Source organism: Cervus elaphus, chromosome 10, assembly GCF_910594005.1.
Source record: "Cervus elaphus chromosome 10, mCerEla1.1, whole genome shotgun sequence".
In the NCBI taxonomy this organism is placed as follows: Eukaryota; Metazoa; Chordata; class Mammalia; order Artiodactyla; family Cervidae; genus Cervus; species Cervus elaphus.
Window position 1 is genome coordinate 22,562,384 of NC_057824.1, and position 27,786 is coordinate 22,590,169.

A 27,786-nucleotide genomic window follows, 5' to 3' on the forward strand; every position below is an offset into this window, starting at 1 on the left:
GCAGCGCGCAGCCTCGCCGGTGGCGCGCGCAGCCCGGCTCGGCGGAGGGTGCCTGGGGCGATGGCGCACGGCTGAACCAGAAGTCTGCGCAGAACTTTCCCCCTGGAAGCGGGGCCTCCCACTCGGCGCGGGATGTGGATTCCGGCCGGAGGCGGCGGGGGGACTGGCGCGTGACGCAGGCGGCCGCACGTGGCCCAGGAGTGTGCCGCTCGGGACAGGTGCGGGGGCCGCCAGCTCGGCACCAAGGCTCCCGCCCGGGCTTCTTCTCGGCTTCGCGGCCGCTGCGGTCTGGTCTTGGGACAGTGGCCCCGGGGGTGGGGTGGGGGCTGGCGCCTTCGGGGAGGGGGGCGCGCTTTGGTTGGGGGCGGCCCGGAGGGTCCCCGAGGCGCTACGCAGAGCGAGCCGCAGGCCTCCTGGGCGCCCGGCAGGCCGGTGGGAGGGCCCGCGGGCCTCGCGACTCGAGAAGTTTCTCTTTTTTCTTTATTTGAACGCTGAGGCTCAGTTTGTCTATCTAAGAAATGGGTGTTTGAAATAAACAGCTGGCAAAGCACTCTGCAAATCTGGCCTCGAGCTGGGCGTCTAATTCACTTTCATTTACCTCCTCCGTCTGGAAGCCGAAGGGGCTGGAATAGCGGGCCACCACCTCACCACACCCCTCCATCCCAGCGGCGCGATCGCTAGACTTGATTTTGCGTCCCCCGGGGCGTGGAAGTGCCGGAAAAGCCCCCGCGGGGTGCGGTCGCGGAGCCGGGTCACGTGACTCCTGTCGGCTGGCTTTGGCAGCAGGCCTCTGCGCATGCGCACTTCTCCCCTCTTTTTTTTTTTTTTTTTTTTTGGTAGGCTCGGACGCAACCACTGTCAGCTCCTCCCCCTCCTTCATCCTTCCTGACATTCACTCCCTTCCTCCCGCCCTTTGGTTACGTCAGCGGACAGGCCGACTAACCAATCACGGCGCTGCATTCATAGGCTGGCACGCGGAACCGGTCGGATCGGACCAATGGGGGCCCTTGGAGCGGGCGCGCCCCAACCGGGCAGGGGAGCCGGGGGCCGAGGGGGCGGTGCTTCCCCCAGTCAGCATGTGGGCGGGGGAGGGCGGGGACCAGCAGCCGCAGAGGCGTCGACGGCGGCGACGACGACGACGTTCCTCAGTCTTCGGGGTGGGCTCGGCGGCGCAAGCCGGTCTGCGCGCAGGGCTAGGCGGTTTGCGGCGGCAGCGGCCCTAGGGAGGCCGCGGCGCCATGGCTGGGCGGTAGACGGGCTCGGGTCGGCGAGGCAAGGGGAAGCGGCGTTGATCGGTCCGCGGCGACCTTCGGCAGGGCCCGGGGGTGGGGAAGCCCGGGGAGGGGGTCGTCTCGGGCAGCGCGGGGCCACGGGGCGGGGCTCGTAGGCCGTCGGGGTGCAGGAGGCCTGGGCCGCCGCGAGGAGCCGCCGCCGCCGGTCGCTGGGTCCCGCCGCCGGGCCGCTCGACGACGACGCTCCCGCGGGGGCCCCGCCTGAGGAGGACGCGGCCGCGGCGGCGGCGAGGCCGCGGGAGGCCGCGGAGGATGGAGGAGCGGAAGGAGGAGGGCGAGGCCGAAATCCAGGAGCACGGGCCCGAGCACTGGTTCTCCAAGTGGGAGCGGCAGTGCCTGGCCGAGGCCGAGCAGGACGAGCAGCTGCCCCCCGAGCTGCAGGAGGAGGCGGCGGCCGCCGCGCAGCCCGAGCACAAGCAACAGAAGCTGTGGCACCTCTTCCAGAACTCGGCCACCGCCGTGGCCCAGCTCTACAAAGGTGAGGGCCGCCGCCGCCGCCATCTTGCGCCCCCGCCCCCGCGGGGCTGGCCGGCCGTCGGCTGGGAGACCGCCCCGGGGTCTGGGGCTCCGGCCGTCGCGCCGCGTCCCCGCCGCCCCCGCCCCGCAAGATGGCGCCGCGGGAGGCGGGCCTTCGGGAGGGGCTCGGGGCGGTGGGGGGGCAGCTGGGGCCGGGCTCGGGGCGGGGTTGGGGGGCGCCCCGGCTTGGGGGCCGCTTCCCCGGCGGGGCTCGGGAAAGCGGGTCCTCTGCCCGCTTCTGAGGCCGGGTCGCCGGCGCCCCCCGTCCCCGGGGCCGGGGAGGGCGAGGGAGGAGCCCCCGGTCACAAAATGGCGAAGGGAGGAGGCCCCGGGGCCCTATTGTGCCGCAGCCGGCCTCGGGGCGGGGACTGCGAGGGGCCGCCTCCCTCCGCCGCGCCTCGGCCCCGGGCTGCGCCCCCCTCGCCCTACGCCCCGAGCTCCGGCTGCTACCGCGGCCACCCCGCCGCCGAGCCCACCTTCTCGTCGGGCCCACCACCCCGCGCGGGATCCCGAAACTTGAACAAAATGGCGAAACCTAATATGGCCGTTCCCGAGTGATTGACGCCCAAGTTTCATCGTTTGTTCTCTTTCTCTCTCTGTCTTTGTGTGTTTTTTTGTGTGTCTTTTTTTTTTCCTCTTCCCTCTTCCTTTCGTCCTTTTTCAGACCGGGTGTGTCAGCAGCCAGGACTTTCTCTGTGGGTTCCCTTCCAAAACGCAGCTACCGCCGTCACGAACCTCTACAAAGGTAAAGAGAACCTGCGGCCTTGTCGCTGGCTGGGAAGGGGGCGGGGGGGAGGAGGGCAGCCTGCGTCCGGGTTTCAGTCGGGTGTTCTGAGTGCAAGGGCCGCCTTGATTTCTATCGCCGGAGTATTTCTTGCCCCTGAATCCAGCCACTTAAGTCTCAGCTTGCAACTGGAGGATTTCGCTGGTGTTATGTCATCTTCAGATAACGGGGTCTCATCTGGGGTCGTTTGGCTCCCTCGCCCGCATTTGGCGGTGTCTGGGATACTCTAGGTGGCTTCCCCGATGGCTCAGTGGTCAGATGAAGGAGACGTAGGAGACTCGGCTTCAATCCCTGGGTCAGGAAGATTTGGAGAAGGAAATGACAAGCCACTCCAGTATTCTTGCTTGGAAAATCCTCATGCACAGAAGACCCTGGCAGGAGCCATAGAGCCGCAGAGAGTCGGACACGACGAGCACGCCTGCAAGGGGCACGCTAATGTCATCACTGACAGGAGGCTTGCTGCGGCGTGAGACCGCCTACCAATCCCTACCCCAGATTCCAAATGGCAGTAGTGCCCAAGTTGAGAGGCCCAGCACTCCAGCTGTCCAGACGTGCTGTTTGGGCATCCGGGGAAGAAGAGTTTGTCTCAAGGACAGAGGTGGGAGGGACACTTGTTTCTGGAAAAGGATCTCGTGAAAGGCAGTTTCCTGCAGGCCTTGCATTTAGGTGCATTGGAAACTAGCTAGTTGGAATAATCTGTGCTCACGTGAACATGCTGTTATACCCTAGCAACTGCATCAAATATTTGCTTTCAGAGCTAACCTTCTATTTGACATCTCATTGTAGGTAGGAAATCTGATCAGTTTGAGTTGATTTGTGTTTTTTGGTAGTCCCTTTATGCAGTTAATCCCGCCCCCCCGTACGTGCCTGAATATTCTTGGCCATTGCACTCTCAGTAACAATGGGTTTAGATTTTGTGTGTTACTCGATTTTTGAAGATTTGGAAATTTGGGTTTGATTTTTGGAAAGGATTCTGTGGGAAAAGGAATTTGAGTGTTAATCTTAGTAAAAATGTAGTTAAGTGCTTTTAAACGGCTAGAAACAGCTGATAATTGGAATAGAGCTTTGTGCATTTCAGAATTCTCAAACTAGGTTGAAGCAGGCTGTGGAGCAGGCTTGATTCTCAGATTTTCATTCTTGTGTAAGAATGAGCAAATTAAGATAGTATTCTTTAGGGGAAAAAGTCCTTTATTTTGGATTTCCTGGGTAGATCTTGCAGTTTTTTGGGATGGTAATATGAGAATGTAAGATTAAACTGGTGAATGGAATGTTAATTTCAGGGAATGAGGAACTAATAGTCCAGGCTTACTGAGAAAAAAGGGAAACGATTAAATGGTGTCCTAGTGGTCAACTTTGATTTTATGTAGCTCATTTGCTTAAATTTTGACTTTTAGCATCCTTTACTATTGGAGAGTTTTGAACATTCTCTGGAATTGCACTAGGTTTCACCCAAACAGGAAATTTTGAAATATTACTTGAAGCTCATTTCTTGGAAAATTCCAGTTTCTGGGAGTATACTTTACATACAGTAAAGATCATTTAAGGTGTATAAGTTGAATTTGACACTTTGTTAGTAAATAAGATATATATATCCCCTCACCCTTGCCCCTGGCAAGTACTGATTTGATTTTTGTATGTATGGTTTTTTGTTTCTTTAATTTAGCAAATAGAGCCGTATAAGGTGGAGCCTTCTGTGACTGGCTTCTTCCACTTTCCCTGTTTTTGAGATGCTCCATTGAGTTCACGTTGCTGGTATTAACAAACAGTTCAGTGCTTTTTCCTCTTCCTGACTGGTGTTCTGTTGTGTGGGGGTGTCACAGTGTATCCACTCAGTTTTAGTGGTTATTTTTTAGTTTAAGTCCTTTTTATGTGCCAGGCTCTTTGACTAGGCCATACGCAGGTATGAATGTTCTATGATTTTGGTGCTGTTGGTGTGCTCCTGGAATGTATTTCCTTAGGACTATAGCTGGCAGTTTTCTTTAGTGTTAATTCTTTATATAAAATGGACTCAGAAACTGAACTCTGAATCCATAATTTACTTGATTTGAAAATGCCTCTTAGAGTGTACTAGTTTTTCTTTGTTGAGAAAACTTGATGAAAGACATTGAATTCCTTTTTAAACAGACATGAAATTCTTGCATTATTGCAAATACTAGATTGTCAGTGCAGCCTTAGTTTTATTTTTTATCCTATTTCTGTAAAATGAAACACATCCCCTGTTACCTGAGGAGTGGTTAATTGTGGTTTGTGGAATTTGGTTGTGTAGCAGCAATATTGTTTGTTTAGCTGATTCAAGGAAAGTGGATGAGCTCTGCAGATCCTCACATTCTTCCTCCTTTTTAGGGTGTGGTCTTCAGAGAACAGGAATGCAGCTGATTTAATAATTGAGCACTTTAAATAGAATCAATAAAATTAGCAAGGTAGTGTCACAGTACATGCAGCTGTAAGTAGTGGTAAATTTAGGCACAGTTCTGATTCAATATCTAAATGTAATTCCCAGGAGAGAGGTGGGTGGGGAGACGGTTTTGAGGGATCCCTGTAAATGGACAGTGCTCTTGTACTTTGTATGATTAAGCACTTATCTTACAAGCTAAAAATGGCTCATTTTGCCTCCCCCAGCCTAGGGAGAGGTTGGCACTTTTACTAGTTTCTTGGTAACAGCTACAGTGAGTGCTTAGGAAAGTCAGAATGAGGTAAAAGTCTAGCAGAGGGCCCCTTTTGATTGCCAGTGGGGTTTATGGAACGTTCAGTTGGTTTGGTTACATGTGGCTGGAGACTTGGAGGAGAGTGAGTTGCGGTGTCCTCGGTGTGGACAGAACTCAGCGAAATGGAGTGCATGCTTCCTCCCACTTCACATACTAAGTTGGGTCAGACATGGGCATCCTTGGAAGGATGAAAAGGGAAGAACATTCTGATGACTGGTGGTGGTTTTTACTTTGACTTGGTAAATTTAAAGGAAGTGCTGTTTGTTAAATATTCAGTGGGGTTGTGTCCCTGGCTTAGTACATTTTTTTGATACCTACAACTAAAAGGGAGTGAAGTTACTAACGTTTTTAACTTAGTCCAGGTTGATGCTTACCTGAGAACTGTTTGCCTCTTAAATCCACCTCCTGTTTCCTTGGCTGACTGGTTTCTCTCTCTCTCCTGACTCATTGCTTCTACTGTCAGCAGAGGCTGACACTGGTGGCTCTCTTCTCCAGAACAGCTGTGCTGTGGAGCCTCCTGGTCTTTGGAGGTGGGCGCTGGGCTCTGCTGGCTCTGCAGCAGCTGCCTGGGAGCTAGTGCTCGCCTGCACCGCTTCTCACCGCTTCTTTGTTACTGCTCTTAGATTTATCATGTCTTTTCTGATTTTTGTCTTACATTAAGCTCCTCCACATTTTAAAACTGTGTCTGAAACTTGAGTTGCATACTGACTTCTACCATATATATTGAGATATTATGATACATATATTAAAGACGTTTGTGGTTTTCTCCTTGCACAGCTTTTGTCCTCAAGGTGTGAATCTAGCAGTACTTGAAGAAGGCCAGGAGCATTATCATGGAGTCCTCTCCATGATGATTCTAGTTCAGATTTTAGACTGTTCTTTCTACTTAGTTGTATGACCGTGGGGGCAGATAATGGAACAAAAACTACTTCACTATAATTGCCTTCATTTTCTCAACTGTAAATAGGTTTAAGTACCCACAACTTAGCAACTAAGCTGTTAGTATAGCACATAGTGAGTGTTCAAGCGAGGACTGTGTCGGTGGTCACAGACTATGTGTTGGTCCTGTTTTTCAGATGATGTTTCTGGCTGTGGGCTGTGTTTACATGAAGGGAAGAAATTTTCTTCTGTTGGAATAACTTTTGTGGTGTGTCTTCATCTTTCCCTAAAAGGGTGAAATGTTAATAGAATTGACAGGGGGAAAAAACAGTAGGATGCCCTTTAAAGTCCTTGGTTTTGAGACATCTTGATGCCAGATCCTCTATAATATGTTGTTCTCACTTCAGTGTGATCCTCTTGGGTTTGTATGTGAACTAAAGTGAACAGAACATAGAAAATTTGTGGACGAAGGGTGTTTAAATAACTGGTCAGAGAAAGTATCATCTACCTGCAGGCAGATACTGAAGTTTGAGCTTATGTTTTGACTTTGGAGTTGGTTTGTAACTCTCCTGCTACAAAAAACCATTGAGTTTTGAGACTGTTGGGGATTCCCTTGGTGGCTCAGACGGTAAAGAGTGCCTGCAATGTGGGAGACCTGGGTTCGATTCCTAGGTCAGGAAGATCCCCTGGAGAAGGAAATGGCAACCCACTCCAGTATTCCGGCCTGAAAAAGCACACGTAGAATAGCCACAGTTTTGGGGTTGTACAGAGTTGAGATTAAACCAAACGTTTCATCATTTGAGCCAACGTGGAGGAAACTTTCCCCAGAGCTAGCCAAACAGACTTGGAATACCTTTAGGAGAGGGAGGACACAGACTGGATGGCAGGCAGTCAGGCCACTCTCATCCTCCTGGAGTCCTGTCATTCTTGCTAGGTGAGGATTTAAGTCAGTATGTAAGTTACCTAGAAGTTGGTGTTTATTTTGGATACTATGTTACTGAATATATAGAATTAATTCCTTAAAAAAGTTGAAAAACAGGTTTTTTTTTTTTGACATGATTCATAATTTATTTCTAATGAAACAGGCAGTATATATATATATTTTCCTAGAGCAAAGTAGTTGGTTAGTGCAGATTTAATTCTAAGTTCAAATGTTATGTAGTTGTTAGTGGAAATGTGCTTTGGTCTATCTGCTATTTTCTGGTTTGTAGGTCCTCTAAGGAAATGGAAGATGGCTTCTCTGTTGTTGAGGAAGAAATCTATTGTAGAAAGAACTTTTGCTGTCTCACTTTGGGTGAGGCCCTTTGAGCCTCAGTTCCAATTCCTTGTTTATGAAATTTGGCTATCTGCTTTGGTTAACTCATATGAAGTCTCATTATGTCTGTTTAATGTAACAAAGTTTTGTATTGGGTCTTCATCTCAGAAATCATTGATCCTTTGACTGCTATCCCTTGCTAGTGGTGGAAAAATGAGACTAATAAAAAGCACTTGAGTTCAATCAATGTCAGCTACTTTGTTGTTCAGTTGGTAAATCGTGTCCGACTCTATTCGACCCCATGGATGGTAGCATGGCAGGCTTCCTTGTCTTCCACTATCACTTTAGTTATTACTTCAGCTACTTAATATAAAAACTTTTTTTAATACGAAGCAAATATGTCTACTGTTTCTTGTATGAATCAGTTTGTTTCTTGAATATGGAAATGAATGTGTTGTGATTAAAGGTTAGATTGACATTCTGATGCCCTTGGGCTTTTCCTAACCTTCACACTATGGCTGTTTTCTACAGTGGCTTTGGCATTAGTGAAATAGTGTTGGACACAAGACTGTCCCACAGCTTTCTGTGCCCAGCACTTCTAGAATTTGGTGGTCTAGTTGACAAAGTTCAGATGTATTCAAAGCAGTCTTTGGCCGAGAGCTTTCTGAAGGCCATCTTTTGAGTGTTTATTATCCTACTAGACCCTAAAGTAACCTGTGATTAAAAATCTAGTTATTCGTAAGATTCTCCAGTAAGCATTTTATCTCTTCTGCTTAGTTCAGAATGTGATAAGGTTTCATTTTCAACCAAGTAACTCTTCAAAATTCTTCAGCATTTGTTCAGTTGCTAGGTCATGTCTAAATGTTCCATCCCATGGACTGCAACACTCCCGGCTCCTCTCTCCTCCTCCCACTATTCCTGGCATTTGTGCAGATTCATGTCCATTGAGTCAGTGATGCCATCCAACCATCTCATCTCTGCTGTCCTCTTCTCACCTTTTGCCTTCAGTCTTTCCCAGCATCAGGGTCTTTTCCAGTGAGTTGGCTCTTTGCATTAGGTGACCAAAGTACTGGAGCTTCAACATCAGTCCTTCCAATGAATATTCAGGGTTGATTTCCTTTAGTATTGACTGGTTTGATCTTGCAGTCCACGGGAGTCTCAAGTGTCTTCCCCGGCACCACAGTTGGAATTCTTTACCGCTCAGCCTTCTTTATGGTGTTAAAGAACTATAGTGTCAACATGATATTCTTGGTTTAAGAAAATGACTGCGATTGGATTAATTTATGTGGCAGTGTTTGGCTTTGCCTTTCAGGATATGCTGTAATGGTGTAAGACCAAATTTATGCTCAGACAGTGCAAAAGCATGTGCCTGAAGACATTAGTGTTCAGTCTGCTTTTCTCCTCCTGCACCTCTCAGTCTGTAAGAGTCTGTTTACAAAGTGCCCAGTGTGTTCTTGGGTGGTTCTGATGTTGAGACTTGTGCAGAACTTTTGGAGATGAAATGATTGGTCAGTATTTTAAGAGGTTCACAGCTTGTTACATAACTGCTTTTAAAACTATGAATATTGAGTTTTCCAACTTTGTTGAGCCCTGTGGTTAAAGCATCAGCCCTTTGCAGACCTGACTTTGGGATTTCCTCCTGTGTTCAATCAGAACAAATCACAGCCCTTTATTCCCAGGATTGTCAGGTGTGTGTTTTGTTTAAAGCCACCTCACGTGGTTCCTTCCTCTGGCTCTTGAGTTTTGTATCAAGTTCAGCCTTTCTTATTTGCTGTTCTGTCAGGTGTACGTTTACATGCCTGGTTCATCTTACTTTGTGTTGTCCGTGCTTGCTTCAGACTTGTTTCTTGTACCCCTTTCATGTTTTCAGCTTTTTCCCTTCGAGTTCTGGGCTTACCCCCATTTGGTTCTTGAAAAATAAAATTTCTTGGGTCATTCTTTGTGGAAACAAACTTCTCTGGTTAAGAGCTTGATTACAACGATGCTCTTAGGGCAGGTTTGTAGAAACCTGGTTCTTGTAGATGCATCACACTGGACAGCTGCCCTCGTTTTTGTGGTCGCATGGAGTGGGTTTAGTTTACTCCGTAACTTAATTTCTCTTAAAAGTGCTTCCAGCTCTTTCACAATCACTTAGCGTCTACATGCAGCCTTACAAGATCATCTTAGAGATTATCCATCCTTTATCTAAGGTTGGCTTCATCTGAGTCGTTAAGATTAAGAGAAGGGAAGGCACTTATCCTTGTAAATGGACTTTTAAATGGGGTTCACGCTTTGTTGATGATAAAATGAGAAAACAAGGCATTGATTCACACTGTAACTTGGGCATACTAGTAGTGAGACACTGCAGAAATCATTCAGGAGTAGCATCTATATCTGTAAAATTAGAAAGTTGTGATGGAATCTATTATTTTCTAGAGTACTCCCATGACCAACTTGTGCCATTTTTCTTTTTAGCAACAAGAACTGATCATCTGCTAAAGAATAGGCCTTATTATAAAGTTCTGTTTGTGCTACCCTGTTGCTTTTTTTTTTTAAAAATTATTTGACTGTGCAGGGTCTTAGTTGTGGCATGTGGGATCGATCTAGTTCTCCAACCAGGAAATGAACCCCAGGCCCCTTGCATTGGGAACCCAGAGGATTTACTCCCTGGACCACCAGGGAAGTCCCCATCTTTTTTAATAATGCAAATTCACACAGCTTGGGAGCCCCTGTGATGTTTGGATTGTTATCTTTCTGGGACACAGCTCTTTATTCACTGGTTTGCTTATCCTTTCAGCATCTACTTTAGATACAGCAGATAGAATTAAAATCAAAGCTAGGAAAAGTAATAGAGGAATGATTCTGTGTGTTAAGTGAGAATTCGTACTTGGGGAAAGGAACCATCTTCTCTAATGTTGTTAAAGATGTATTAGTGATTTTCCTGCTAATGTAACAGCTCAACTAAAAATAAATTACAGTAACTTAAATTACCAGGTATTTTTCTTTCAACTGTAAAGCCACTAAAGGGCAGGCATCATGATTTTTTTTCTTTTTTTTGTCTAGGGACAGGCCTCATTTTACTGAAAATTTGGGTTTAGTGTGTACACGGGGCAGTGTCTACAGGGAGGTGAGGAGACTAGTCTGAGAGGTTTTGGGACAGGGTCTTTTGGGCATGGTTAGAAGTTACAGAAAACTGTTGGGAACTGGAAGCAGAATGAACACATTCCTATGAAAATGAGCGTGGCTTGTTGTTTCCACAGTGCTATTGGGTTTTGGTGACTAGTCAGTCAGTATTATTTTTCTCTTAAATTCTTAAGATATTTGCTACGGCTTTTGTGTGTGTGTGTATTTGTGTGTGCAGTCATGTCCGGCTCTTTGTGACCCCTGTCCTATGTCACGTGGGATTTCCTCTGGCTCTATCCGTGGGATTTCCCAGGCAGGAATGCTGGAGTGGGTTGCCATTTCCTCCTCTAGGGGACCGTCTAACTCAGGGATTGAACCCACGTGGTTTGCGTCTCCTGCATTGGCGGGTGGGTTCTTGACCACTGCGCCACCCGGAAGCCCTGCTCCTGCTTCAGTGTTCCCAGTTCATGGTGCTGAACCTGTCACTAGGAGTGCACATCTGAAGTGACACACGACTCGCAAGAAGAGCACAAGCTGAGCGACGTGTGGCAGGGTTTAGTCATCTGTTGAAGGACGTGAACGCGCCTGTGTAGAATTTCTGAGAGTTGGTCTTTCTGAGAGATGACAGTGTGACTTGATGGTTAAGACACGCAGACCCTGGACAGAACATTTCAGCTCTTGAGTTCTGCGGTGGTCAGCCGGTGCCTGTTGCCGCGGTTGCAGTGAGGGCACAGTAGTGCGAGGTATTTGTGTACCTTTTTTCTCAGGTGAAGCTGGGCAGAGTACCAGTAACCGTTTAGTGAGTTACCCATTGTTAGCATCGTTAAATACGCTAGGTTGCTTAGATTAAGTAAGCTTTTTAAGGGAACACTGAAATGGTAATAATTTGGCTAATAATTAGTCCCGCTTTTTATCTGATTTTTTTTTTTTTTTTATTTTTTAAAGAACAAGACAGAAGTTCCAGGAATGTGTGATGTGTTTACTGAATTTAGGCCATTGTGATTAGGTGTCATGTATAACATTTTAAACATGAATGAAGTTCAATGGAATAGATCACTGATAGACTTAAAGAGCCTCCTACTTAATGATACTCATTTTGGTGAATTTGTAAAATGGTTTTCTGTAGGAGGGAAGGCACCTTGGCTCTACTGATGATCATGTATCTTTTTCTTCTTTTTTTCTAACAGAAAGCGTGGATACTCATCAGCGAAGTTTTGATATTGGAATTCAGATTGGCTATCAGCGACGCAATAAGGATGTGTTGGCTTGGGTTAAAAAGCGCAGAAGAACTATTCGTAGAGAAGATTTGATCAGCTTCCTGTGTGGAAAGGTTCCTCCACCACGAAACTCTAGAGCTCCCCCAAGACTGACTGTAGTGTCCCCTAACCGAGCTACTTCAACGGAAACTAGCTCATCTGTAGAGACTGATTTGCAACCCTTCCGGGAAGCCATAGCTCTGCATGGTAAAGCCGTTTAAACATATTTCTTTGGAAAAATGGTTAAGAGTGTGTCTGTGGACCCAATTTCACATTTAGGTTTAGATCCAGATATACCGTCTGTTTTTTGTCTATCTATAATAGTAACTACTTGCTCTAGAAATGTTTAAATAGAATGTAAGCTAAGAACTTACATGGGCAGTTTTTGAATGTTAGCCAGCCTATCCTAAAAACTGTTTTTAGAAAGTTAGTTTGAGCTGATTGGTGTTATAACTACTGCATCTTTTGCAACATTAATTAGAATTTATTGCTTTATACTTCTGTTGTACATACTCTCTTACTCTTGTGAGTCAGAGGAAGTTCTTGTGTCTTAAGAATTCTGTCGCATTTATAATGGCCTGGAGAGCCTAGTCAGTGACAGGCAAGTAAGGCAGGTAACTGTCGGGGAAGTTCTCACGGGAACTCCCTTTGTTAGCTTAGGTTATTGAGTGTGCCTGCAGAGGGTGAGTGTTGATGGACCCGAGAAGGAGAGGACAGATGTGAGAATAGTTGGGTTGACTTTCCTTACGTCTGTTGTCCTGAGGACCTTGCTTGATAGTCAGGACCGTCAGAGGACAAGTCCATCTCCATCTCCCCAGGCCAGACCTGCTGTCAGATGGCCTTCTTGGCTGAAGGGTTTAAGTCCTACTGGAGAAGCCTGGGGAATGTACTCAGTAAGTCTGTTGTTGCTTGTTCTCTAATACAAGCTTCCAGATAGAAGTGGGAGAGGTATTCTATAGGTCATTCAATACTGTTGTAAAAGTACAATCACAGAATAACAAGACTTGGTGTTGAAGCCAAGATGAAAACATGGATTGTGCAAGGGATACGCAGATAGCAGTCATTAGTGAGTTAGGTCATGAGCCTTGTTAAAAGTTAACATTTCTGGGCCACGGGGTAGGTCATCTAAAATAAAGTAACCTGGTAATAAGAAGTGGGATATATACAAAGAGCTTCTGTATCATCGAAGTTTTAATGCTTACAGAGATTCGTTTTCTCTTTGGCAAGCATTGCTTCTTTATACCTAAAACCCCATTCAGAACATGGACTTGGGAAAAGTGTTGTTATTCTTCCCTGTCCTGATTGTGAGTTTATGATGAGTTAAAAACACAAAAACATTTTATTGCAAAAAAGTCCATGATGTATGGATGCAGTACTTAAGACAGCTTGCTGTTTCTAACATAGTGGAGTTTTTGAAACTCAGGCAAAATAGAGATTGATCTGTTCTATTGAATTAAGAGTTTCACATCTTTTACCATTAAGTTTGGAAAAAATTACTAGACGTGTACAATTTGTCAGATTAATTGTAGTGCATGTTAGTATTTGATGTAGTTGGGTTTCCTTAAGCATTTTGATTTTCTTTGTCATCCAGTGGATTTATGATTCATTCCATACTTCTAAGAGTCTTTTTTTTTTTCCTGTATTATACTGTTATAGAAGACAGTTCTGAGAAACATAAATGCCACTCTTGCTATAAAATCTTTACTGCAGTTGTCCACATTGTAAAAAGGACAAGCCAGCAGCCCACCTCCCACAACTACTATGTTCTCCAACTCCCAGTACGTTTTCTTAAATTGAGTTTGTTAAACTTTGTGATTTATTATTTTACTGAACTTTGGGAGTTTTAGTGTAAATTTAGGAAGGTACTATTTATAATTTTGATATGTGCTTAAATTGTGATGGTTTTAAAAAGTTTAATTTTAAAGCTATCTAAAAAATAACCTTCCACTTTGATAGATTTATGAAGTAGTGCCAATACAGAATACATTGGATTCCCAGCGTTCATGCACTGAATTCACATAGTTAAAAGGTGAAGTTGCAGTGCAGTAATAGAGCAACTTGTAAAGAGTATACAGAAACAAGTTAGGGAGTTTTGTGCTCTTTTGGTTTTAAAGGACATCCATGAATTGAGAATGCTAGCCTGAATTGAGTATTTTGAGTAAATGATTTCTAATAATAGGGCATTGTTAACTAAATTGTAATTTGGATTAATGGCTAACTTTGTAACCTGGTGTCCTAATCTAATTTATTGAATAGTTTGTAAATTGAAGTCAAAATTATTCAGATATTTTGAAATATATTTGGAAAAATCCTAATTAGGGTGCATGCTTGTCAAAATTTGGTTTTGCATATAATTTTCATCGCCAGATCTACAAAATGTGAGGTCAGATTGAAGTTCTTGGGGTTCTTTGGAGGGAGAGGCTACGTTTATGAAGTTTTGGGGCCTCAGGGGGAAGTAGGAAAAGAATTGTCTGACTTTTAAGTTTCTAATCAAAGCAAACATTCGTGTAGGAGGTCATGTTTGTTTATCTTTATCCACAGAGGACCTCATGTCCTCACAAGAGAGTATTTTTTTTTTAATCAGCTTCTAAATTCTCATTTCCACCAATGCTTCCATAGATGCTTAAAATACGTTCTTTATTTGAAGAAAAATGGCCAAGACATAATTGTAGAGTATTTCATGTTAAGACAGTGAGGGTCTAATGATAAGGTCCTTTGATAAATACCCCTCATGACCTTAGACTCAAATATGCAATTGCAATTAAAAGTATTGGGTTGGCCACAGGTTCTTTAAATGAAACTTTTGGCCAACCCAGTACATCAGTTAATAGTTATCAAACAATTTCAATCAAAACTGTCAGCTAATGGTTACTGAGGTTTAAGGAATATAATCTAGTGCTTTATTTTGGCACTTGTTTGCAGCATATGTTGTTCATTTTCTGTGTACATGATATGTCCTCATTTGGATACTAAACTCACAAAAATCAGAGAAATGCATTTGCTATGTTGATTTCTCCTCTTCTTAATTATCCTTGTCTTAAAGAATATTATCTAAAATTTACTGGGAACTGGATTCATAGCTGGCACTTTGTTTTTATGTAAACAGATCACAGATAGATCAAAGATCATCTGGACCATTTTGTGGTTCCCGCCTGTCTTCTGATTAGCTCTCCCTTAGCCATCCTTTCTCTTCTAGAAATTTTCCTTTTCTGGTCTTCTCATCAGGCTACTCTGATCTCTGACCTTTCAGTGACTTAGGGGAAGAGGTTACATTCCCCTGGATTTAGCTGTTAGCTACCTCCTGCAGTACCTTTAAGGGATTTTTGAGTCTTAATTTCTAAAATCTGTCCTTACAGTTCAGATCCTCCCTCCAGACTGCTTCAGACCCTGTTGTGCCCTGGCCTGCATCTCCACCAGGGTGTCCCCAACTACAGCAGAAACATGTTTTTCCCTCATTTCTGCACTCAGCAGATGTGTATGTGGCAGATACTGTGCAGTCTGTAGGGAATATGCGATTGACTTAGGGTGCTTCCTTTTCTGTTGAGGCCGGTGCACACTTGGATAATTCATTTTAATGTCATATGTAAGGTGTTCTGGGGTCAGAAAAGAATGTTCCACAGTGTGCCGTAGCGATAAGTTCAGAGAAGGCTTTTCTGGAGAAGGGGAGCCCTGGGCTCTTGGAATCATCTCCTGCCTGTTCTTGCCTCCCAGTCCTGAGTTGACCTATTCTCCAGTCCACCTGTCCTGTGACCACTGGAGTGATCTCTCTGCTCTTGTTGCTTCACTGAAAAGTAATGTTCACTCCCCTGTAGTGTGTAGGGTAAAGTTAGAACTCAGCCTGACATTGTAAGGCCCTTGTCAGTTGATCTGACCTTGGGTCAGGTTTCTTGGCAGTATTGTGTGTCATCATCTGAATACCTTCATAAGCTTTCTCTTCTACCTGTTGATCCCTTCAGACTCATGGAATGTCTCCTCTGGGACGAAGCTTGCCTTCGGTCTCCCTGTGTTCTGGTCTTTCCTGAGCGGGGCATCTGCTTTCCTTGCCCATAGACTGGGGGTGTGGTGGGGCAGGGCTGTCTCTGAGCTGCTGGCTGTGACAGAACCTGAACTAGGTATGTTCTGAGCCTAACACAGGGTTCAGAGGTCTGTTAAGTCAACAGAGCAGAGAACTTTCACAGAGAGTTGAGGCTTACAGATGCCCTGGGTGAGTGCAGTATGAGGGTGAGGAGAAGGGAGGACAGAGCAGGTGTATCTTAGGACTGTTGCACAGTGAGCTCTCTTCACCCCGAGCAGCTGAGACGTGGAGCCGGGCCTGAGGAGGGTGAGGTACCATTAGAGCGGCCCTTCAGGGTTGGGTCAGTACGGCGTCCTTTTTTTTTTTTTTTTTTTTTGGGCCCCGCCTGCGGCTGCTGTTGCTGCTGCTGCTGCTAAGTCGCTTCAGGCCGAGTCCGACTCTCTGCGACCCCATAGACGGCAGCCCACCAGGCTCCTCCGTCCCTGGGGTTCTCCAGGCAAGAATACTGGAGTGGATTGCCATTTCCTTCTCCAACGCATGCATGCATGCTAAATTGCTTCAGTCCTGTCCGACTCTATGCAACCCTATGGACAGCAGCCCACCAGGCTCCTTTGTCCACAGGATTCTCTAGGCAAGAATACTGGAGTGGGTTGCCATTTCCTTCTCCAAGTACGGCGTCCTTCTGTGGGGTCGGGGCGGGGGGAGCTGTCCACATTTACCCAGGGTTATTGCCATCTTATTGATGAAGAAAGGCTTATTTGACTAAAATAGACCAGGTCAGTAAATGTTTGAATAGATAATCCAGATCTGTCTGGCTCCCAAATTCAGTTACCTCTATTTGTACATTTAGGGTTCCTCATACCTCGCCCCCACCCCCCCACACACCCCCAGCAGGTCTCTAAGCTTATTTTTCTTTGCTAAAGGCATTAGAATATACATGAGTTTGGCATTTCTTCCTGGGGGTTTTCCCCGTAAGTCAATCTGGGTACATAGGCTTGATGATGAATGGCTGGTGACCTGTATTTCTGGTTTGTTACAGCAGGAGGAGTACTCAGGCTTTGTACCTAGGTTGCCTTCCCAGTATGACCTTGGACAGGGTGGCCAGCCTCTCCAGGGCACTCACCTCTGAGAAGGTGTGACGTGTGTTGTTTGTAAGGCGATACGTAGAGTGAGAAGCCAAGCCCAGCACCTAGCCTTTACACAGGTAAAGTGTTCTTTCCCTTGAGAGGAGAGGACTTCTGGTTAGTTCCAAGTCCTGTGAGCCCCTGATGGTGATACTCCAAAAACAGGCCTGGAGCTCAGGTGGCCTTTGAGGGTACTTTGCCTTTCCTTTTAGTAAGGGTGGCCTTTTAAATGTGCAGTTACTCAAAAGGAAGGGATAATTTAAAGTTAGTGTTAAATATCTATTTATATTATTACTTACTACTAAGATCTTGAGGTTGTTTCATGTTGGTATAAACTGGGGAGGTTGGTGGTGGAAAGATTCTAAGCTGATTTGACTTGCCCAAGCTTCTGTTGTGTCTAGAAAGCCTTAGATTGAAGTATAGTCTCCTCAGAGGAGTTCTGTTTGTCATCATGGGGATTGGATGAAAAAGATCCAGAGTTAGAATGGGGCCAGGAGTGGAAGAGACCTGGATGGGAGACCCGGATGGGAGAGGGTGCTGCAAGTCAGACCTCACTCATTTGCTAACTGCGTTAAAACCTTGCTCTCGCTCAGATCATCTCAGAGGGTCTTCGCACGTTTCTAGCCCTGGTTCAGACTGTTCCATAGAAATCGAAGACACTTGGGTTTAGTTCCAAAAATCATTTTGGTGGCATTCTTAACTGCAGTACAGGGAGCTAACCCCATTGGGCCTGGATTTGACTCTGTAAAAAGTTCCTCAGTTCACACTGGGTGTGGTGTTAAAGAGGAGGTGCTGGTGGGGGAACCATTGCTGTCACTGGCATTTGGCTTTAAGATGCCTCCTTGCTCAGGTTCCTTCATGTTGTTTAAACAACATCAGTTTAAAAAAGACAGCGGGCTACTACCCTTTGTAAGTACTGAAAGGGTCTTAGGCAAGTGCAGGCTCTCTGGCCTTTGATATGATACTGGAGAATTCCCCCCCTTGCCAAAAGGGAAAGGTGTTTTTTAATTTGATGGTTTGTTTGTTTGTTTGTTTTGTTCTGAGATAATGAGTTGTGCGTTTAAGAAGACACAGTATTTTAGTGAGGGTTGAAGTCAAGCAGTTTTAGTCTGGAAACCCTTGTGTGCGTGTGCATGTGTCTGTGTGTGTGTGGCTGGCTGACTGGTGTTATGCAATTAAAATCCTTCTGTGAAAGGTGTGGTCGTTTAAAAATGTGTATTGTCATTCTGTAGTCTTTCCTATTGCTCAGCATTTACTGAGCACAGTAAACAGCCAGGCATTCTGATTTTCAGACTAGTGAGAGGAGCAGATGATACAAAGATGAATCACATAATCTCTCAAGGAGTTTTTAGCCTAATAGAATTGTATTATTAGTCAGTTTGAGGCATGTAATCCCAGGCAATCAGATTGAGGCACAGTTCCGTCACTTTTAGGAGTTAATAGGCTCCATATCTGGCTTCTCTCTTACGTCTGACAAAGTCTTTCTTTTGTATGTGGTGATCCTTAGTCTTTAAATCATTAAGGTGCTTGACAAGATTCTTGGATCTGGAGAGACTGAGTGTAGGGCCTTAGAAGAAAAAGGCATTCATTTGAGATCATTCAGGGATATAAGGTTAGGTCTATATCTTTACCTAGAAAAAAAAATGTAAGGCAGATTCCTAGTTTGTCATAAAATGGCTCCCTGCTTCCTCTGGTGTTTTTGGAAAGCTGTGCTTTTAGTCAGCATGGACCAGTAGGATTTTCTCTCTCCTCTGAGCACAGGTTCTGTTGCTTTTGTTATGTTTGTCACAACATTTGGCCTGTGTCTTCCTGGTAGCGTTGAGATCTCCACATTTAAGAAGAAATTTGAGTATTGATGCTTGGTTTGTGTCTCTTCTATCACTTTTTATTTCTTCCATTGATAAATACATAGAAACAAATGTTGACAGTCACACAAATACTTAGGTTAAGTTCTTTTAAATTGATGGTACAGTATGAAAGAAGCTTCCTGGCAGGTTTCAGTTGCAGAGAATAGATTAGAGCTGGCTTGTGGGGGATTTACATCTCGTCTTTGAGAATCCCTTCTCCACCTCTTGCCCACACTCCTAGCTCAATGTGTGGAACACAGTAGGTTCTTAATAAATGCTTGTTGAATGTTACATTCTGCATCTTCCTGAAATAACAGAGCTGTCAAGTTATTTCACAGTAAATGTTTGCAAAACTTATTTGGGAATTAAGATGTAAGAGATTAATGCACCAAAAGCAAATCTCATCTCTTAATTGCTTTAAATTGATTATTTAAAATAATCATTGAAACTCTTCTGAAGGCTGGAATTTTTTAATTATTGCCTTTGTTCAGACCAGCCTCTGAGAGGAAAAACAATCAAGGCAATTAAGATAGCATTAAATTTTTGATGAAAAGTTGGCATTTTCTGTTTATTAAGATTTAGATATTAGCTACTGAAGTTTCTTGGAGATAGGGCTTAACTAAAGCTTCCAGCATTAATGATACAAAACTTAAGAATTTGCAGTAAAATTTTCTTGGACACTTTTTTCATTGAGGTGAAAAAGGAGTCCATGTAGCCATGCCTTAAAGCCATTTTACTCACCTAGTATTTCCTTAATAATCCATTGGTAGTTGTGAAATAGTTTTATCTTTTTTTTCCACTAGTTTTCTGATTTAATACTGATTTCTTGGAAGATTTGAAAATTTCCAAAAAGTGAAAAATTCAGTATCTTGCTGTCCCAGTTTACAGAGATAACTGCAGTTAAATGTTTGGTGCATTTTCTTCCAGTCTTTTTTTTTCAATGTATAAATATTAAAATTATTTCATAGCTGAGATCATACTGCATATATGGTACTGTATCTTGCTTTTTTCATTTTAACGTCGTGAGCATTTTTCCCGTGGCATTAAAACTGTCTGAAAAATTGAAAGCATTTTGGGCTGTCAGCATAACTGAAAATGTTTTCTTGGTGTGACACATGTATCTTTGTAATTGGTTTGATTTAGTGTGCTTTACTTCAATAAAAGTTCAGAATTACAATTCACAGATTGGGGTGGGGAGTGGTATCTACTTCAAATTACCTCAGTCTTCCTAGTAGAATGCACTTTTCCTTGCTTGAACTTCTCCCCCCTGTGCACTTGAAACACGACATTTACACACATTGCTTACCTAAAACCTCAGAATACCACTTTGTGCAAAGGGAGTGTTTCCATTTGAATAGTGCAAGTCCTTCCAAATGCAAGGATGCCAGCTTCTTAGGGCCCCCAGGCAGGATGCTAATCAGTTGGTCCAAGTCGTGGGGATTTCACATCCCCCTTCTGCCCGAGATGAGAGCACTGGTGGCGCGCTGACCTGCCCGAGGGTCCTGGAGCTGCGCTGAGTGGATCCGCGGTAAACCGTGAACGGTCGGCCTTGTCTCCTCCGGGGCGGGGCGCGCAGGTGCTGCAGGAGGCTGGGCGGCCAGCGGAAGGGTAGAGGCGCCTCGAGGCCACTTCCAGGGCTGCGGGGTGGAGGAAGGGAAGCTGGCTGGGTTCTGCGTTTGCTCTTTGTGCCTCTGTGTGACCTAACTATGTGCTGATAAACTGGAATTACATGTAATTAATTCTGAAAACAGGATTTTCTTACGACCCTGAGCATGACGTTGGTATGAAAATTATAGTTATGTGCTTTTAACAATTTGCCATGTAACCTAGATTCCTATAACCTGGACTGTAACTTTTGTTTTCCCTCCCATGGGAGCTTTCAGAGTATGATTAAATCCTCCTAATTGTTTTTTTTTTTTTTACCCCCACTCCTGCACTAATCATTTAAAAGGAATGCAGACAAACTTTTTAAAACGATGAAGTTTATCTTGTATTAAGCAATGGAGACTTTTCTGTCTAATCATACTGCTTGTTCTACTGCTTTTTGTCAATTGATATTCCCATAGCCCTTTTGAAAAAGTGTGTTTTGGTAGAAATTAAGTCGTATGCCCTTGGGCCATACAACTTAGTTTTTAGTTCTGAAGCATGTTTAGATTCTCTGTACTTGTATAGGCCTGTGATTGTTTATGTGGCTTAGCTAAGGTTTCCTAAAGCATCTCCTAGTAGCTGTCATTGGTTTATAAAATAAAATTTGGGTTGTTTAAAATACATATATTTTTGGTTGTTAATCTTAATTTTTTTGTTTGACCCTTGTGATGAAATGTCTTCTTTTGGGGAAGATTAGTTAAACCGTGAAAAGAATTTTCACTGCTGAGAGTAGAAAATGAAATAGCTAATGTTGCACATTGTGACTTACGCTTTAGCTGTCAAACTAAGCCCAGGGTCATACACCCAACAGAAAAAGATTGTGGTTTTCTGGAAGTTACTGGGGGAATTTTCAAAAGGACCAAATTGATGTTTTAAAATCTCTCTTCTTTTTTCATGGAGGATAGCAGTTGAAGCATTTGCTTGAGGTGACTCTTCACTTCTGATGGAGCGTTTTTTGAGCCTTGAATGTTAAACATACAGCCACGTGGCTCCTACATTAACAGGAAGGTCATTGGAGCGGAGTTTGTTCTTTCTGGGGTCTCAAATGCTCAGGGGATTCCGAGTTTAATTACTGAAATAGCCCAGTTTATTGCTGAGGGCCTATGTTTTGCAGCATAATTACCTTAGAACCTCCTGTATTATGAAACAGGTATGAAAAGGTGATCTCAATATGTGGACACTTTTCAGTAATAATACGTTATAGGCTGCGAGATTAGGAAAAAAGAAGGCACAGCTGTCCCCCTCAAGGGGTTTAGTCTTGATGGAGAACTTAAAAACAGAAAGACAAAAGACCAAACCCAGCAAGTTGGAAATAATTGAGTGTTATCTTCATGACAAAAACATATAAGAGCCACGTGGGTGTGTTTCCTGACATTGGAGAGGTGAATAAACATCTACAGCTTTGGATTTCAGAGTGAGGGGTAAGGCCTTGAAGCATTCTGTAATGTGCCAGACACTGTTCCGTTCATGAGATACAGATGCAAAGACACTGTCTATGGGAAGAGCTGAGCAGTGGTGCTGTGCTGGGACACCAGCCCAGGGTGTTCCTTTCCTGTCTGTCTTTATTTTAATAAAGTTGTGTGAGCTAGGGAAGAAGCAGTGTGGGTTTTTTCCCCAAAGGTGTTATGTTTGAGAGGGCCAACAGTTAGAAATACAGATGGGCCCTTGAGTTCAGGAAAAAGGTCTGTTCCTGTGGCACTGATGTGGGAAATGACTCCTGTAGGTAAGCTTCAGGGGCTAAGGCTCTTCGCTGGCCGACGTCAGCCAGACGGACCGAAGAGAAGGCCACTGAGGAAGGAGCGGGCAGGCTGAGAACAGGAAAGAGTGTTTCAGAGGAGAGGTAGGAGAACCTGGCAAGTTGCCCAGGATGGGAGGCGGAGGTGGGAGGGACCTGGGCTGCAGGCAGTGGGGAGCAGACTTTGGAAGGCAGGTGCAGACCAGGCCGTTTTTAGGAACTGCAGATGAGTTGATGCTGGGAGTGAAGGATTGAGGGTTAGGATGGGATTGAAGAGCGCAGAAGGGAGTGGAGCCACAGAGACGGACTACGAGGTAGGCTGGGACCCTGAGTTCCTGAGGCTACTTCCGTGCTGAAAGAATTGAGACTTGAAGAGGTGGATAGAGTTAGGAATTTAGATTCTGCTTGCGTCTTGGGTCCCGGCTCTTGCTTGCTAGCTGTGTGACCGCCAGTGGCTTACTTATTAACCTTGGTTTTTCATCTGCAACAGGGAGAGGATACAGATCTTACAGGGTTATTCCAAGGATGAAGCGAAAAAGTGTTCACTCAATACAGTGCCTGACCCAGGAAGTACTCCAGTATTAGTGCATTTATTTATTTTTAACAGGCACTGGCCTTGGAAAGGCTTAGAGCCGATGAGAGATGAGGTCAGATTTCCCCCCTGGCCACCAGCGGAAGGGCGACAGGGTGCCGCTTCTGCCCAGAGGGCAGTGAGAGGACTGGTTGATTCCTGCAGGAGGGAGTTAAGAGCAGTTTAGAAAAGGAGGTGTGGGCTGCAAAGGGCACCTGGGAGGTGTTGGGGCCTACCAAAGATTGGAGGATGTTCACGGGCTATCTGTAGAGTGAGAACGGTGTCAAAGGGAATTTAAACGCTTTGGTATGGTAAGTGGAAAAAGGATTCTCTGCTCCCTAATGATCAAATTTAAAGTACATTTACAGAGTAAATTAGAATGGGTCCCTAGGAAGTCAACCTTTAAGCTGACTTGTTAAGATAGGAGCCCTGTTCTTCTTCGCAGGAGTGTTGATTATACTAGATTGTATCAGTTCAGTCAAGCAAGGAAGAAATTAATTATGAGACTCAGATAGCCTGAGAGGGAGTTCATAAGAAGGAAAATCCAGTGAAGTCAGGTTATTGAATTCAATGCTGTGGCATGTCTTCTGGCCCCTCATGCCTTTCACAGGTGTATCCCGAACATTTAGAAACAGAACATACAGTTTGCCTCCTTTAACTGTTCAGGGGTCTAAGGAATGAGTGACCATGCATGCTGGAATGCTCTGGATTTAGTAACTTTTAACCTTGTAAGCAAGGCAGCAGGAATTTTTATACCACCCTTGCTCTCCGCCCTTCTGTGAAGATTAGAGACGATGTTGAGTTAGGCTGTCCTGAGTACAGTCCAGACCTTGGGGTGAGCATGTAGGTTGATTTGTCCAGGGCAGAATCACTTTGTATCTGATGTCTAAGGATCATTTTTAATAGGGACCACCTTTAAGGTTCAATGGTGTATTGTTGTAGATGCTAAATTACAAAGTCACTTTATAGAGATGTCAGGGTTGAGTTCACTCAGGCCTGGAAATGACTGCATGCTCTCCTGTGCGCGCACACAGTGCGGGGATCTGTTGGCACAGAGAGAGGACAGCGAAAATGTTCTGTTTAAAGCCAGCTCCTCCTCCCTCAGCTCTTAAGTTACCGATGGCGATTACCTTGTAGAGGAGCTGGCGGGATTTCCTGATGGATTTGTACACCCAGCAGGCTGCCTGCCATATATCATAAGCTTCCAATAGTTGGTAGTTACCTGGATTGTAAATACTGGTTAGTATTACCAATGAACATTTCCTGTGTCAGAGCCAGACGATTCGTTCCTTCAGGAAAAAAAAACTGCTCCCCTGTTGAACCCCTTTGCAAGGAAAATAGGCAGACTTCCTTTGACGCGATGACGACGTTGAAAGTAAAAGTGGGTTGCTTTCAAGAGGGTGGAATAATCGAGCAACTCTTAAAACCTTTTTTCTTCTTCCTAGGTCTTAGTGGTGCAATGGCTAGTATAAGCGTGCGTTCGAGTACCCCAGGCTCTCCTACACATGTAAGCAGTGGATCGAATGCTAGTCGAAGGAGAAATGGACTCCATGATGTCGATTTGAACACTTTCATATCAGAAGAAATGGCACTCCACTTGGACAATGGTGGAACTAGAAAGCGTACCTCAGCCCAGTGTGGGGATGTCATTACAGACTCACCAACCCATAAACGCAACAGAATGATCTAAACTGCAGACATTTTCCACACCCACCATGCTGCTTGAAAGCCACTTGATCCTCAACATATTACTATTATTGCAAAGGAAACATATGAGGCCATCTTCCATTGTTCACTGTTTAAGACAAGTGAATCCTATAGTGGTTGCCATAAAAAGAAAGTTCTAGGTATTTATATTAGATGCCTCTTGTAACTATGGCTTTCTTAAAACTATAATCCTAGCAGAGGACATCAGATACCGTGTTGTAGGGTCCTCATAGGCAAACATATATCCGTTTCAAGGCTAAAAGTGACCTTAACTGTATTTATTCTCAAAGGGAAAGGAAATATCAGATGTTTATTTGGTTATAGAATGGTTTTTTGGGGGTGGGGGGGAGGGTCCGTTTCCTGCTGTGTTGAGTATTTTGCTTCAACAGTATTGCCAGGTTCCTAAAATTGTCTAAAACACACGATTTGGCTTCCTCGTCAAATCTCCAGGCTTCCATTTTTGCAGCAGCACTGTACCACGCACCTGGTTTCTCTCTAGTAACAGCGTGCAACTTTGAATTATTATTGAACTGTGCCCTATTTTTTAGTTTTTGAAGCAGTCTATAATTCTGGTGATTGTGTGATGTAAAGAGGTGCTATGATGGTCATGCAATTAATACTTAATACTGAATCAATACACAACTTTATTGGATTCACTTTGTGTGTGTTAGTGCTCTAAAAGTAGCAATATTAAATTGCCCCACTCCCCCAATTAACCCTATAGGCTTAAAATAATTCATTTTTAAGACAAGTACTACTTCCCAAGCAGGGTACTATCCTTACGGTAAATGTAAACATGGTGACTGCATTCATGGTGACCTGAAGTAGAGAGGTCACGAACTCTTGAGAACGGGCTTCCTTTTTGGTTCAGTATTAGTGAGAGGGAGATGGGTGGTGGGGGAGGCTCGGCATTGTAGTCTTTCATATTCTGTTTTATGTTTTTCATGAATGTTCTGCTTTGTGCAGTTTCCGTTGGAATGGGTGAAAGAGAAAGGTCTTTTGTCTGCTAATAATGTGATCCCAATTTAAATAGCAAAACCCAACTCTCCAAATCCCTCTCCTAGAAAGTGCAGTTTCGAATCTCATTCTGGGAAAAGATGGAATCGCATGGAAGTCCTCTAGATGTTAGGTTAGACCTAAGTAAAAGTTCTCAATAGATTCCTCTTTTGAGTAAATATAAGACCTCTTGTAGCTACAGAGTTTTAGAGCATGCTTCATCTTCATTTTTAATATCTTGAACTGAGTGGTAGTCTTTTTATAGATGAAGAACTGATGTCAGCCTGCCAGGTACTGTAATTTATTCTATCATACTATTTTATATATATATATATATATATATATATATCTCAAGTAGGACAGTGAAAATGTTTCCTTGCAAACTTACAGTTCAGTATCAGTTACTTCCTGTTTTTTATCCTTTAAAGACTATTGCAAATCAGTGTAAGGGTTTTTCCAGTAATTACTCACAGCACTTTGTTAACGTTTGCAATTTTCTCCAGCCATTTAATAATCTTTGAAGAAATTTTGCTAAGTTCACCATAATATTCATTGATGGGTGGGATGTGAATGGAAATGTGTGAACTGGAGTTCTGTATTCACTATAGATACAGCCCTTATTTAAAGAAAGTCAATTCCATGCTAAACTTAGGAATGAAAGTGAGGCATTTCCAAATTTTTGCAAAAGTGGGTTTTTTTTAATATGATGGGAAGAATTGTAACAGTTTATCATTATACCGGAAATGGGCAAGCCTATGTATTCTCAATACTTTACACTTCCCTTTGGAATATACCAAGAAATGCATTTGGAGTTATCTTTGTTTTTCTATCTTTGTAAATTTAGATTCTGGAATTGGGTTTGATGGTGTGAAGCGTTGCTCACAAGAGGTCAGAACTCCTTCCTAAAGGTTTTTGAGGCTGAGGAACACATATTTAATCTCCCCTTTATGCCTTGGTTGTAGTTCCTCTCTCCAGGTTAGTGACAAAAATTTTTTTTGGTGGTTTTTGTTTTAGTTGGTGCTCTGAATCTCAGTACCCTTTACTCTGGATTGTCAAATTTTGATAAAATATGTGCCATTTTCTTTGGTAAGAGAAAGCAGGTCTTCACGTCTGCCAGAACACAATTTATATATTGGCTCCATTAAACTTTTGAAAAACTTCAAAATTTGTTACTTTTTTCCATTGCATTCAATTCTAAATGCGCTTTGTCACCGACTGGTTAACTCCTTCCCCATCTCCACCCCATTGCCAAAGACCCAGGAGGTTGAAAGGGAGGTGATTTCTCTTAGGAAAACTTAGTTCTGACTGCTAGATTTTTTTGCAGCGTTTCTTTGTGCCATTTCAGATGCAGAACAAATCATGGAAGATTGCATATTTGTGTGATACTTTTTAAATAACGTTGAATTTCTTTTTTTCTCCTCCAGTCTCTTTGAGAACAGTGTAGGCAGAATTTTAAAACTTTACGTTGGGGGAACAGAACCTCTTTTCATCTTAAGCTAGATTCTCGGATTCTTTTAGACGTCACAGCTCATGAGTTGTGTTCCCGTCACCTTAACTTGGCATGAGTGGGTTGAGTTATCCTTCTGCAGTGTTTGAGCATGGCTGAAGCATTAAAAACTTATATATAATGTTTAGTATTTTATAGAGCAAAGTTAATGGAAAGCATTTGGCTGAACCTAAAGACCTGCAGTCAAATTCTTCAATGTGGTTTACCCTACTGGATTAGTGGTACACACCTTAAATCATTCAATGAATAAATAATTTAAAAAAACAAAAAAACCACGGGGCTTGTCTGCAGTTTTGTTTTTGGTCATCACACCTGAGTAACTTTGACATAAAATGGAAGTTCAGGCTTACAAAATAACTAGCTGAAATATTTTTCCCAGGGGCTCTCAGAACTCATTAAACTTGGGTCCCTTTGGCTTTTGGTCTTAAAGATTGCCATGCAACATTGAAACTGGGCTAAGTTTCCGATCTTGTTGAATATTAAGGGGGTCACCAAGACCCAGCCGAGAGGGTGAGCCAGCCTCAATGCGGTGAAGGTGCAAGACGCCAAAGAGGTGGTTTGGAAATGGGCCTTCATCTGGGGGCACAGCCAGCACAGTTAATTTCAGAAAAGTATTGTGAGTGAATCATTAAGTTTTGGGCACCTTTACTTACTACCGGAATGTTCTGAGAAGTGTAGTGACTATTAGCAGATGAGTCTTATTGCACTTTATTTTGTATAGCCTGCCGCTTCATCCACTAGATTATCTGGGTGTATTTCAAAGTGAAAAGAAACTTAAGATTTCATATGTTTAGTTAAATTTAGGAGGTTATTCTGAGCAGATGTTTTCGTGGTCCCTGCACCCTTCT

The 27,786-nt window shown here is 44.1% G+C and overlaps 1 protein-coding gene across 1 annotated transcript; it reads left to right on the forward strand.

The window, feature by feature from the left end:
• The first annotated feature begins 225 nt into the window (after positions 1 to 225).
• C10H16orf72 (chromosome 10 C16orf72 homolog) lies at positions 226 to 26,596 on the forward strand. Its single transcript, XM_043914294.1, has 4 exons — positions 226 to 1,770; positions 2,473 to 2,553; positions 11,721 to 11,996; positions 24,174 to 26,596. Exons 1-4 carry the CDS (start codon positions 1,545 to 1,547, stop codon positions 24,416 to 24,418), a joined length of 828 nt encoding a protein of 275 aa, XP_043770229.1. The 5' UTR covers positions 226 to 1,544; the 3' UTR covers positions 24,419 to 26,596.
• The last annotated feature ends 1,190 nt before the right edge of the window (positions 26,597 to 27,786 follow it).

Excerpts from the sequence above, each read along its gene's own strand:
- C10H16orf72 (XM_043914294.1), top strand. The coding sequence starts at position 1,545 with ATGGAGGAGCGGAAGGAGGAGGGCGAGGCCGAAATCCAGGAGCACGGG. Across the intron at positions 1,771-2,472 it reads CGTGGCCCAGCTCTACAAAG|ACCGGGTGTGTCAGCAGCCA; the intron begins GTGAGGGCCGCC and ends GTCCTTTTTCAG. Across the intron at positions 11,997-24,173 it reads GGAAGCCATAGCTCTGCATG|GTCTTAGTGGTGCAATGGCT; the intron begins GTAAAGCCGTTT and ends TCTTCTTCCTAG.